Source organism: Gossypium raimondii, chromosome 7 (assembly GCF_025698545.1).
Source record: "Gossypium raimondii isolate GPD5lz chromosome 7, ASM2569854v1, whole genome shotgun sequence".
In the NCBI taxonomy this organism is placed as follows: Eukaryota; Viridiplantae; Streptophyta; class Magnoliopsida; order Malvales; family Malvaceae; genus Gossypium; species Gossypium raimondii.
Window position 1 is genome coordinate 31,052,195 of NC_068571.1, and position 14,659 is coordinate 31,066,853.

General features: G+C 36.9%; 1 protein-coding gene across 1 annotated transcript; it reads left to right on the forward strand.

Annotated features, from left to right (window-relative positions):
• Window positions 1–12,053: 12,053 nt before the first annotated feature.
• Window positions 12,054–13,478, forward strand: LOC105796396 (ethylene-responsive transcription factor CRF5). Its single transcript, XM_012626104.2, has one exon. It carries the CDS (start codon window positions 12,214–12,216, stop codon window positions 13,153–13,155), a length of 942 nt encoding a protein of 313 aa, XP_012481558.2. The 5' UTR covers window positions 12,054–12,213; the 3' UTR covers window positions 13,156–13,478.
• The last annotated feature ends 1,181 nt before the right edge of the window (window positions 13,479–14,659 follow it).

The window sequence follows — 14,659 nt, forward strand, 5'->3', positions numbered from 1 at the left end:
CATTAAGTATGTTAAATAATAATCATTACCATTTGTTTAGTTAATTAAGTTTTTTTCTTAAGTAAGCTTAATTAACCTTTTAATCCTACGTATATATGTTTATATATATGAAAGTGGAGAGAGAATGTAAAATATATCATTCTCTCCACTGTCGTTCATTACTAGTAAGAGAAAAGAAATAATAAGTTTTGTTTTCTTTTTCAATTTGATCCAAAATCTTTAACGTAAACGGATTTTTATTTTGAAATTTTTATATTTTCATAATTTGATCACCGCTAAATGTGCGAACGTTTGAACTGGAAATACTGCAGCAAAAAGATATATAATAAAGTAGTAGTGTCCGCAAATATATAGATCAAATTGTAATATAGTATTGTACAACAGGGTATAGGAAGTACTTGACCTGACGTCAAATGTAGTAGTTGATTTAGGTCATTTCTACACTTAACGAGTTTATTTTCTAGACATTTTATAATTAATTATTATATATTCAATATTAGTAGGGTAGAAACTAAAACTTAATAAAATAAACATTTTTATACATTTTCTGCTATTTCGATGACCTGTAAGGTCAATTCGAGCCTCACAAGTGACTATTGGGCTAATTAAGTGTGTAAGGTGCCAATTTAGGTTCAAGAATACAAGGGATGACAATCGAGTCGCGAGACAAGGAAGCTCAATAGCATAACGAAACTGCCAAGGCTCGAAATGCACTTGACATTGTGACGAGGAGCTTCCTCTTATCACAAAGATATAATGAAAATGGGAAGATTTGTATAGTGGCGACGTCGTGACAAAAAGCATCCCTACGTCACGACGACGAGACGATTGTGGGCCAAAATGAAGCTAATTTCCTTGGACAACATTATTGAGATATTTCCATATTTGGACCCAAGCTTTTAGAAAAATATTTTATTAATTGGTATGTAAGTGTATCTAGGGTTGAGTGATCACCAAGTAGGTCGTTGCCTATATAAGCAACCTTAAGGTCATCGCGATGGTCTGCAGACTATGACAGACGATTGTTCTATCTAGTTCTTAGTTCTCTTTTCTTTTTATGTTCGTGTAGTCGAAACTTTTCTATTCCGATATGAAGACAATTGCGAGTAGAGATTGCTCTGGGATCGCACTTCAATATATTTATTTATGAGCATTCTTCTATCTCTTCTCTTATTTTATTTGTCCTTCATTAATTCGATCGATTACTCGTATAAATATTAGAATCGAGTATGGTGCTTTATTTATATTTCACATGATTCAATTAATAAACTAAGTTATTTGTTAAGTGATTATTTATCTAAAATTGGTTGTTTATTCAAGAGTAATTGGTATATTAGGGAGTGACACCCCTGATAGAATATTAAGATAGGTGAGACCGAAAAGGTCTCCTGTCATGTATAAATTTTGCCGAGTGGTGAGACCGAAAGGGTATCCGTACGGCTAAGAAGAGATCGGAATGTTGACTTAGGTGGTAATCCTTAGTGAAGATGAACCGAGAGGGTAGTCTTAGCTAAGGGTGATAAATAACTCAATCTAGGGTAATTAATTATTTAATTAGATAATTAGAGATTTAATCGATCATAGGCTAGAGATCGCATTGTCAACACTACGAATAGGAAAGTCTATTAGGTTAATTTAGGTTTAATAATTTAATCAGTTTAATAAATCTATTAATTTGGACTAACTCTGCTAATTCATGACTCGACTAGATTAGTAATTATTTTCTGCAGTTGATTTAATATTAATTTCTTCAATCTACAATTCCTTGGGTACAATCCTCGGAACACTTACCAGTGCTTCGTTGTAAACTTTACTATATTACAATTTGACCCATACGCTTGCAGACACGACCAATTTAATTTAATATATTTTTTGGTGTGATACTTATATTATAAACAATAACACATTTATAGGCAGTCAAATTGTCGGCATCATTGTCAGTGATAGCGACGGTGAATTTTTTGTTTGATTGATTACTGTAAAATAATATTAATCGAAAGACAAACGAGCTAGATAGTGTTCTAACTTTTGTTTATTTTATTTTGTTTTGTTTTTGTTTTGTTTTGTTTTGTTTTAGTGTGAAAAAAATTATTTTAAATTTTTGTAGTCAAGTAAATATTTTTATTTTAATATTTTTTTACTTACCTTGTTTATTATCATATTTAATCATGAATTTGGAATTTTATAGGTCGGTGTACGAACAATCCAAATTGAGTTGGTTTTATGGAGATTCGACAAACCAATGGAGTTATGATTACAAAGACGAGTAACCCAAGTGTTCATATGAATTCCCACCTAAGCCGAGCAAATATACGTATGAAAAGGATAGAGATTCGACAAACCAATGGGACAAAGACGAAGTATACGATGAGGGAGTATATGAACAATAGGAGATTATGGAGAACCAAATATCGATTACGCTGGAGCTTTACCAATGAAGAAATGAAACAATTACTTCGTTGGAAGAAATAAATGAGCGACAATTAGGGACATCCAAGTATCTCATTGAAACTCCTTATGATTCGTATGACTATAAGTCAGAACAACAAAGCCACAAGTGAGAATTTCAAGCTAAATCAAAGAGAATCCAACAACAGTTGGATCAATCAGAGGAATTCTTCCGACAAAGAGCCCAAGCGAGAATGAATTGAATATAACTGAAGATGTCTTTGATCCAATTAACATAGATGTAGATGTAGAAGTAGTGATAGAATTAAAAACTAAATTTGAGCTACAACTGATTCTAAATGAAAGTGTAAATGAGCAGATGCACTTTCTAGCCAACATCGAGGGGGTGGCAGCTAAGAAATAGACGATTTTATCTCATTCTCGTTGTACGATGAAGATAAAGCTCAGGCAACCAAAGCTTCTTGCAACATGGAGGGGAGGAAGCTCAAAACAATAATAGCCCAAAAAACAATTTGGGATTAGCTCGGATTCAGCACCAAGTGGCTCATGGTGTGAATGTCGCGCAGGTCAAAGATTAGGTGATATCATGGGAATCGACCAAAGATTCTGGTTCAAATTTATCGACAATGGAACAAAAGACAGATCAAAGTGTCGAAGACTAGTTGGAAGTTCTTCTTCGAGGGGGATACAGGTCGTCCCGACTCTAAAAATGGACTTCGCTGTTACGGCAATTTGGATGTAGACAACCGATTCTCGTGAAACCTGAGGTGTTTGACGATCACCACAAAATTAACCTTCGGTAATTGAATACGGATTGGCCGAGATTCTGGTCCGAGTACATCCAAATGTGGGAAGATAGGTATGACTATATACCTAGTATGGAACCGATCATCGTTTCGGAGTTAGCGTGCGTGCCGGAATACATGCCATGGTTTAGGATCCATGGTAAGCCGTATTTTCTATCGCCAGAGAAGAGGCAGCGGAAATTATGTGTCCAAAGGGAAAGATGCGGTCCTTTAAATCCAAGATGACAGGACGACGATGCTGGCCCCTCAACGATGCCCAAACATTCACCCGGCCCAACGAGAGCACCGACACAACCACCCGACCTAGCAGTTCAACCGATGATACTCACGCAACCGCCTTTTCAGATGATGTCAGGTGCATTTCTAGCCCTTTTATGTATCCTAACCCTTATATGTTTCCTTTTTCGAGTCCTATGGCAGGTTGGAGCCAATGGCCCGGTTCAGCTCTATTTCCTGTTACGCCGAGTGGACTGCCGATGTATAGGCCAGCGATGCACGAGGGATCACAAGAGGGGCCGTCGGAGAGCTCTTCTTTTTACCAATCCCCACCACCGTATGGGTTTCAAACACTGTCGCCGTTGGTGATGCAAACACCTCCACATTCACAATTCTATCAAGGTGGCTCATCATCCCAACTCCGACAACCAGATGCCCTACTGGAAGAACCAGAATCCCCGCCGGAAGAACCACAACCGCTGCTAGAAGCTGGACAAATGAGGAATCCGGTAGCAGAATCATCGATGACCGCCATCCAACCTTTGAATCTCATGAGCACAAACATTGATTTTTGTATTTAAATTTATTTATACAAATATTTTGAATATTTTGATATTTTTTGGTGTAATAAAATAGAAATTTTTTTTAGTTATTACTTAAAAACCCTAAACCTTTAAATTATTAAAAATTTATAAATTTATAATTTATAATTAAAACGCTTAACCTAAAAACCCTAACCCTAACCCTTAACTTAAAACCTCTATCCCCTTAACCTAAAAACCCTAACCATTAACTTTAAAACCCTAAACCCTTAACCTAAAAACCCTAACCCTTAACTTTAAAACCTTAACCCCTTAACCTAAAAACCTTAATCCTTAACTTTAAAACCCTAAACCCTTAACCTAAAGACCCTAAACTCTTAAATTAAAAACACTAACTCTTAAATTAAAAACCCTAAACCCTTAAATTAAAAACTCTAACCCTTAACCTGAAAACCCTAACCCTTAACTTTAAAACCCTAAACTCTTAACTTAAAAACCCTAAACCATTAACTTAAAAACCCTAACCCTTAAATTAAAAACCCTAAACCCTTAACCAAAAAAACCCTAACCATTAACCTAAAAACCCTAAACCTTAACTTTAAAACCCTAGACCCTTAACTTAAAAACCCTAAACCCTTAACTTAAAAACCCTAACCCTTAAATTAAAAACCCTAAACCCTTAACCTAAAAACCCTAACCCTTAACCTAAAAACCCTAAACCTTAACTTTAAAACCCTAGACCCTTAACTTAAAAACCCTAAACCCTTAACTTAAAAACTCTAACCCTTAAATTAAAAACTCTAAACCCTTAACATAAAAACCCTAACCCTTAACCTAAAAACCCTAAACCCTTAACTTTAAAACCCTAGATCTTTAACTTTAAAACCCTAAATCCTTAACTTAAAAACCCTAACCGTTAACTTAAATATAATTTGATAAATTTACTAACATTAATACAATTATTAGTTAATAATTTTATATTCACATAATGTTAGATTTGGACAAATGTTTTGACTGGTACTAACAATTAATAATTTGATATAATTTGATAATTTTACTAACAATTAATACAATTATCAGTTAATAATTGAAAAAATATATTTTTTTAAAAATTACATTCAACTATTGCGATTAGGGCATTTTCGACTTGTATGGCCTGGATTTCTACACCATCCGCACAACTTATGTTGGCTGGCTATTTCTTGGATATCCATATTGTTACGTATTCTAGTTGAGCAAGGTCGACCCTTTGGTTTACGACGCAATTCTCTATCCGGTAACAGCTTAAAAGGAGCATGAGATACCGGCGGCCACTTACGTTCATCTGGGACAGGTGGGAAAACGTGTCTCCAGACGTTGTACATGTTTTCTAATTTATACACTTCGTCCACATAAATCATCGGATCCAGACAGAGATTCTGACAAGCTGCAATAACATGAGCGCATGGATAACGAAGTGCATCAAACATCCCACAGTCGCAAGTCTTATTTCGCAAGTGTACACGATATTTCCCACCAACAACACCTTGGTGCGGTCAGTCAAACTCTGTCACGTGAAACCATAAGTTGTCTTGATCGTGACACACTGTGTGCATGGTGTTTGCCCGCGCCTTGGCCTTTTTAATTTCTTGAACTACCTTACTGCACCATACATGTTATCCCTGCATCTGGCCTGTATAACTTGCTGCTCGCTTTGGAAATAGGGCCGCCAAATGAAAATATGCCTTTCGCACAACCGATGTTATCGGTAGATGACGCGTTCTTTTAAGAACAGAATTTATGCATTCGACCAGGTTTGACGTCATATGGCCATATCGTAGGCCGTCGTCGTATACTTGTGCCCACTGTTCAAAATGTATGTTACAAAGGTAGTCCACCCCTTCTCCGTTAATTGAACGTAAAGTTGCCAACATCTCGTGAAAACGGTCTTTATTTATTTCATACCCTACCAATATAAGTTCATAGCGAATATTACATACCACTTCTACCAATAAAACTAATTCAAATTGAGAAATGAAATAAAACAGATATAAACTAAATACCCATGTTGGTCACTTGTCGTCGTTCGCTCTTGGATGGATATTGCCTGTAGTAGTTGGAAGCAACGTGTCATAGGCAATATCGATAGGGTGTGCGTTGTCATAAGCTTCCCTGTCGATTAAATGCAGCTAGTATACTGGTGCCCCAATCTGAAATAACACAGATATCAAGTTGAGGGCACACATGCCTCATTAACCTAGAGAGAAAGAAATCCCAGTCATCAGACGACTCCCCCGGTGTTATTGCAAATGCAATTGGAAGAATTCTCACACTGCCATCCTCTGCCACTACAAGCAATAGCCGATAAGTATACCTACCAAACATAAAGGTACCGTCAATTTGTACCAATGGCTTGCATATGGAAATGCGTATCGGCATTGCTTAAAGGTCCAAAACAGGCGTTTGAACACTTGGCATCCACGTAGCAATCGGCCGTTGTAGTACGCATGTTCCGTTTCAAGGTCTATGATGGCACCTGAGACGTATCTCTCTAGCACTTGACACCACTGCCATATTTCATTATATGAGGCGTCCCACCCACTATGTATCTTCTCCAACGCCTTTTGCTTAGCTATCCAAGCCTTGCGGTAATAGGGCGTGTACCCCATTTAGCTATGGATATTTGTAATTAACACCAGCACTGAAGTCCTGGGATCTGCTTTTACCGTGAGCAGTATCAAGCTAGCTAACATAGCAGAATCCATCTTCAGATGATCTTGTGAAACACCTATAAACGGAGTACACTAAATAATGCAACATTAAATAATAAAAGTATTATTCAGATACCGTCAATACTGTACCTGCAGCACATGTATGTGAACCTTTGTACTTTTTAATCTCCCACAACTCTGTCATTTTCCTTAACGACGTGGTAGTTAACGCCGTTTTTGATGCTATGTTGTTTCAAAGCACCAATAAAACTATCCTTGTTGGTAAACTGATTACCAACTTCAACTTCACCCGAATCTAGCCCTGAACTTGTACGATCACGCAACCAGTGTGGTAGATCTGGAAACTCTAACGCATCATCTGCAGACAGATCGACATTATACATGTAGGCTGGAGGTGAGTATGCTCTGAATCGTGGATTTTCTTCTTCATCTGAACTCCTTTCAGCATCTTTAGGTTCTGTTGGAATAGGCTCCGGTTCAGAAAATAAGCCAACTTCTACACCATCGGGCCCGCGCTCTCGAGTTGGATCCACATCGGAGTCATCTTCTAACCTACAATCATCTGCAGCGTATGAGGTCCCCTCACCGGTTGACGTCGTAGAGAGTACATCATCCCATCTTCTAGGCATTTCATAATGTCCCCAATTGGATGTAGATTGTCAACCACTAGAACTTGATGTCATTCCCCAGTACGTATTTCCAGCATCAAACATCGAGCCACCGACGTGCATGCCCCATCCACCGACTGAGTGTCTTGTGGGGGATGTGCATTCAACACCGCTACCAAACATGGGTTGTTCCGTGTTTTCTAACCCGCTAACCGAATGTCAGCCAGGAGTCGTGTATACATCTTAAACACTGGTCGCAAGTACTTCATTTAGTGATGTAAATTGTACATATAACTCAATATAAGGTGTTCCACTAGCAAGATGAGTCTACACCATTACCTCAAAGCTACGAGCACCTTTTATGTCGAACGAGTCATATGTCACCGGATCAACAGAAGAACAGAATCGATACGTAATAGACAGAACTTTCATTAGCGTCGTTCTGAAAATTTTACGCCTAATTCTTTTACGAAGTTCTGTCAAATCTATGTTCTAGTTAAAAACCAGTCACATCGTATTTTCCGACAAAAAAATAACACCATTCTTGGTGTGGCAAACCTCACCATCGTAGTAAATAATAGCACTAATACGTTCACTCATATTTGAAACTCTAACCTTCTTAGCCTCTCTAAATTGTTTCTGCTATGACTTATGCAATCTCAGAACATTTTTTGCCTCATTTATAGCCTCAGTCCAAACATGTTACTGTAGCAAAAGCGCGTCCACGTGGGTGCGATTTCACAAATTCTTCTCATAAAGCATCCTGCTAGAAGCGATTTTATACTATTTGCTCAGAATCGTCAAGTCAAAATTATTTTTCCTGGACCAACTATAGCAAAAGCACGTCCACGAGGGCGCGATTTCACAAATTCTTCTCAAATAGCATACTGCTTGGAGCGTTGTTTTATACTATTTGCTCAGAAACGTCAACTCAAAATTATTTTTTCAGGACATACTGTAGCAAAAGCGCGTCCACGCGGGCGCGACTTCACAAATTCTTCTTATAAAGCATCCTGCTTGAAGCGTTTTTTAAACTATTTGCTCAAAAATGTCAACTTAGAATTATTTCTTCCAGGACCAACTGTAGTAAAAGCGTGTCCACGAGGGCGCGATTTCACAAATTCTTCTCACAAAGTATCCTGCTTGAAGCGTTTTTTAAACTATTTGCTCAGAAACGTCAAGTCGAACCTATTTTTCCAGGACCTACTATAGCAAAAGCGCGTACACGTGGGCGCAACTTCAAAAATCCTTCTGATAAATCATCCTGCTTTGATTTTATCTTAAAAACCCATAAACACGAAACGTAATCCAATTTTGAATAAATTTTAATTAATTTAATTATGAAACCCTTAACCCTAATTCCTTATTTGTTTACTTTTTTCTCCAAAAACCTTAAAAACCCTAACTTGGGAGACACGGCGAAATCGCGTCCACGTCAGCGCGATGTCAAGGTACGTCCCAGGAAATCGCGTCCACATCACCGCGCTTTGTTGACGTGGACACAAATCACGCTTCAGAGGACGCGATTTGTTGCCATGTCAGCAAAGCGCGCTGACGTGGCCGCGATTTCTGCACGCACTCGACATCGCTACCGACGTGACATTCTATTTCGGGGAAAAGGGCTCATTCCGGTAAATAATAAAATACCGGGCCCATTTCGGTAAATTTTAAAAAAATTAACTTTTTTTGGTATTTTGCCCCTTTCTTTTCCTATAAATAGATGGCACCAATAAAACTATTTACACAGTTTTTCTTTAGATTGTTATTCTGCAAAAAAAAAAACATAAAGAGAATTTATTCTCAACTGTTATATTTTTTTTAGAATAACAATTCTATCAGTTTTTATTAAGAATAGAGAATTTTCGTTTTCACCTCAAAAAAAAGAATATTTTTTTCTAGTTCTATGTTTCAATTCAATTGGTTCAAGCCCATACTCAAAATAGTTCGTGGTACGAGAATAGCGAAAAAGATCGTTTGGTTGAAAGACGAGAAAAACAAACATCCACTAAGCTAAAAAAACAAGTATGAATTCGATTAGGGCTTATTGCTATAAATATCACAAACTGTATTGATTTTCAAAATTTTAATTTTCCTCTATAAAAGAAAACTGTTTTCAAACCGGATTTTTTTCCAACAGACACAACATTCCTAATTCATAATCTCACCAAACCCCAGAGCCAAGATCTTGATCAAAATAAGTTGCTATGAGTACTTGATGTTTATACAACCTTTGATCTTTTCAATATAACACTCTCTTTCTAGGGAAAAGATGACATTCTTGTCCAGAATTATGATTTTAATGGTTGTTTTTCTATCAAAAACGCTTATAATATTCTATATTAAAGCAATTCTAATATCTCTATTCCAAACTCACATTAGACAAGTTAGGCTAACCTTTGGCGACTTAAGATCCCTTTTAAAATCATCCTTCTCCTATAGAAAATTTGTAATGGTTGTCTCCCTACTAAAGATTTTCTCTCATGGCAAATTCCCAAATTTGAACCCCAATGCTCTATTTTTAAAGAAAGTACAGAAACTCAAGACCACCCATTCCTTACATGCAATTTGGAAAGGGTGGTTTGGTTTAATTCTCCTCTTACCCTTCACACTTACTCTTTTGATAATCAACCCATCGTTGACTAGATCCTGCAATGGCTCTAGGGTAAGGATCTTAACTCTCAAGAACCTAGGATTTTCTACGCATTTGGGCCTCTACCTTGTGGATCATTTAGAAATCTAGAAATAAGTTTATATTTAGAAGCTCAGACCAAAATCCCATTGCTGCTATGATTTTTTATCTTCACCAATTGATTATCTACTCATTTCTTAAATCTCTATGACAACCCTAACAACTTGGACTTTATGTTTATGCATAAGTTAAAATTGTTATAACAACATGATCAAAGGAGCAACCATTACTCAAAATTCCAACGACTTCCAACTTTTTAGAGTTCGTAGCTTCAAATTCTCAAGCAAACTCCTAGCCAAAATTCTCACCTTTAGAGCTATCCTTTTTATGCTTAAATCTCATAATATTATTTTTTCTTTGTAGGCTACAGGATGATAGCAAGAGATAGATCAACATAATTCAGGGACATATTAAATCAAGATGAAAGCTTCAACTAGCATTTGGTGATGTCAAACTTCTCCTTCAAGACATCAACTTTAGACATCAACCAATGAATAACAGAGAGCTTAGTAAAGAGATGAGACAATAGCTTTGAATGCCTCTAAAGCTTTCATTAGTTTCTCTTGTCCTTAATTGTTCTTGCTTTGTAAAAAAAAATATACAATAGTTTTTTATTATTAATTAGATTTTCATCTCTTTTATATTTAATTTTTATTAAAAAATTGCATATTGAAACTTGATTTATTTAAATTTGTTGTTTCAAACCAATATAAATAAAAGTTAGTTGGTTTAAACACGATTGATTTGTAATTCTATATGAAGAGTGGAACAATATTTTAAAAATTAGATTAGTGGTCGAACCAGTAACGTAATTGATTATTAATTCAATCATTGATTCATCAATAATTGAATAAAAATTATTAAAAAATCCATAATTGGTTGAACCATTGTTTTTCTTTTACAAGGTTTTTAAAACTAGATCAATGATCGAACTAGTCAAAGCACCGATCCTTGGTTCAACCAGCCAAGATAATTTTATTTAAATAAATTATTTAAAAATTTATAATTTTTTTAAAAAAATACATATCAAAAAAGGAGAAAACCAATTCAACCATATGTTCAACCGGTTTTTAGCCTAGTTTTGAGAAATTTGCGTAAAAGTTGATTTAACTCTTTTTTTCAAATAAATATATCGGTCGATTCTTGATCTAACCAGTCTGATTCCAACAACCACAACTCTTTTTATTATTATTATTATTTTATCTTTTAACTATATATCACTAATCCAACTAATCAAATAAGCAGATGTGGATTTATAGGTGTACTAGTACCGGGAAGTGGGTATTTTGGTGAATTCCTTGGGGCGAGTGACTCATTCCTGCTTGACTTGGAGGCCCATAAAATGAAGGAAAGCCCACCACATAATTGTTTAGGTGTGAAGAAAATGAGAGCTTAAAAATAAATCTTTGAATATAAAACTTATTTCTTATTATTTATGTTTTCTACCTACCTACCCACTCATGCTTTTTCTCTCCAACTTTACATTTCTAACTGTAAACTTGGTTGTAGCTTAATTTTCTTTCAATGGGATCTAAATAATACTTATTATATTTATGGTAAGAGAATCACCCAATCTTTGTTTTATTTCCTAGTCAACTGGCACCGAAAAGAAAAAAAGATTTTTTCCAACAGAAATTTTGGGCCAATCCATTATTTTTGGACAAATGGAATGAAAACCCTGAGATTCTAATTTTACATCACTTTGAACACATTTCTTATTTATCTTTTTTTTATTTTTTGTCTGCCTACTTTAGAATATTTAAAATCTAATATTATTCCTATTTTTTAGGTTTTTTATTTTTATCCATCATAAATTTAAATTCTGCAGTATATACCTCCAACAGCCAATCAAATATCATAATTGACGACAAGTATCCAATGCCGTTGAAGCGTGTAGGACACGGCGGGCATTAGAGCGTGTGAGGCTTTTGTTGCTTGGGGACCAAGCAGAATAGGAGGACCCAGCACATTTGGAGGGAAGTTTAGGACACGTGTCATTACAGTGAGAAGCAGCAAGTCACCTGTTCGCTAATTTTGATTGTTAAGAGAAATAAATAAGGTAGTTTTATGGAGGATACCCCTACAAAACAGCGATTCTTGATATTTTCACTCTTCCTTTCAACTCAAACTCTCCTGTTCCTTTCCAGTATCTCGCCTTTTGATTTTACTCTCCGCCAAAGTTTTAGTTTCTTTTTTCTTCTCTCCGTTTTTCTTTATGTTAACCACCTGGAAATGAATCCAGGGAGGGTGAAATACACAGAGCGAAGAACTGTTACTAATAAGCTACTCAAGGCATCGAGCAAGTGGTTTCCCATGGAGTCCAAACCCAAAGCCCCTAGGATCGTCAGGATTTCTGTCACCGATGGCGATGCCACCGATTCTTCTAGCGATGAAAGCGAGCAGGAGAGACATCACACAGTGAAAAGGCATGTTAGCGAAATCAGGATCGGAGATTGTTCTACATTCAATTCCAACAAGCCATCAAACAAGCAAAACAGACCGACTAACAATAAGACCAATCTTGTCAATATCAGATCAAAGAAGCAACAACCGCAGCAGCAGCAGCAGCAATGTTTGTCTAACGGCGTCAAGTACCGTGGGGTTCGACAAAGGCCATGGGGAAGATGGGCTGCTGAGATCAGAGACCCGACAAGTCGAACCAGGGTCTGGCTTGGCACTTATGATACGGCTCAAGAAGCTGCTTTGGTTTATGACAGAGCCGCGATTCGAATCAAAGGCCCTGACGCTCTCACCAACTTTATAAAGCCTCCTGCCAGACCCTCCCCACCTGAGATTGAACTTGAAATGACTTCCGGGTATGATTCTGGCCAAGAATCTCACTCACTCTGTTCACCAACTTCTGTTCTCAGATTTCAGTCGAATGAAGAAACTGAACTTCAAACCGAGTCCAAAGATGACTCAACAACACAAACTGGGTGGAGCCCTGTTAAGGAACTCTCTCAATACCCAAGTAACTTATTAGACGAGTTTTTGTTAACAGATCCAGTGGTTTTATATGATTACTTGGATTCTGATAACCCTACACCAATATTTTTTGATGAACTGAGTTTACCGGAAGCAAGCAGCAATTTGGAACATGATTATGGTGATATTTCTATTCAATTGGATGTTGATTTCGGGTCTTGTTCCTGGGATGTGGATAACTACTATTAAGATCAGAGTAGTTTTGGCTCTTGTTGCTGCCCATGTTTACCTGAGTTGCTGGTATATACTTTTTGCCGTGCGTAATTTTATGGTAAATTCCGAGTGGAATTTTGGATACCTTTTTCTAGATGTGTTTCTCTACTGCTGCTACAGTGTGTAAAGAAATGCCAAGTAAACATGTAAATTCTTGGTTTCTTTTAAGGCTTCTTTTTTGTGGATATGAACAGGTTTGGTGTGCGTTTCAATTGGCATGGTCGTTGTTTGTATGCCAGGAAGCGTGCTGTGCCGTTATGTCTTTTGTTTAAAAAGAAAGTAAAAAAATCTTAAATTTATTTTGTTTCGGGTTATTGAATTCATTGCTTTACTTCTTTTTCTTGTCCGGGTAATTGATGGGGTCGGTGAGATATTTTTTTAATCTTTAATGGGTGCATTGGCGCGGGACTCAAAAGGCTGCCAAGTTAAGCTAAAGTTGGGTACCCATGTTCAACGGTTTGCCACCTTAGGCACTTGTTAGCCATGAACTCGTTTGAGTTTTGTTAAGAGCCATTCTTTTTAAGCATGCCATTCCTATTCCATGCCACTTGTTCCCCCTGTTTGGTTTTCCATCAAACAAAAGGGGGAAAAAAAGAAAGTAAAATGACCCTTTGGAAAAATTTACCATTTGATCCTCTTAAAAGAAGTAGTAGTTATGTTTCTTTCATTGACAAGTTCTCGTGCTCTGATTTCACCATCAAGGTTAAAAAAATATGCCAACTACGATTCTAAGAAGGATCTTTTTTCTTATATATGAAAATAATGAAAGAGAGCAAGAGAGACACGTTATGTTCCATATTAAGAGGCACTTCTTTGTTTTGGGGATGTTTTTGGGTTGCCTTGGAACAGTATAACAGTGACTTCAATTGATAAGGACATATCTTGAGTTGAGAAAACAGACAGAAGTGCGAGATGCCCCATGGGACTCTCGTTTAGAGGACCCATTTCCATCCACTTGACAAAGTTGATTTTGAATCCTTTGGAAAATAAATGATACGTCGGCCCCACAGAGATTGACCCTGGTGGGATCTTTAGACACGATTCTGCCTCGCTTTGCCCTGTCCCCAAGGCTGAGCCAACCAGCCTCTAGAAATACATAAAAAAGTCTTGACACAATACTAAAAACGTCTTGGAAAGGGTTGTCGTAGAGCCATAGGGCTACCTGCACACTAGGGTTAGGCCTTGGCATTTTCAGGTGATATATCCCGGCATGCTTGAATCTCCGGTGACGACAAGTATCTTTTTTTTTCAGTCAAAAATCGATTTGTTACAAAAGGTAGTTCGTGGATTGCAGGCTTTTGGGGATTATTTAATTATGATGAACAAAGATAGCAACAAAGGTGGTTTCAAAAATCACGGCTAATATCAGCCTCTGCTGGACTGCTGTCGGTAAGCGGACCCACTTGCAAGCAGAAGCTCTGGATTACTGGTAGCCCAATAGTCGACTCTTCTCGCTGAATACTGATGTTCATTTCTTCTT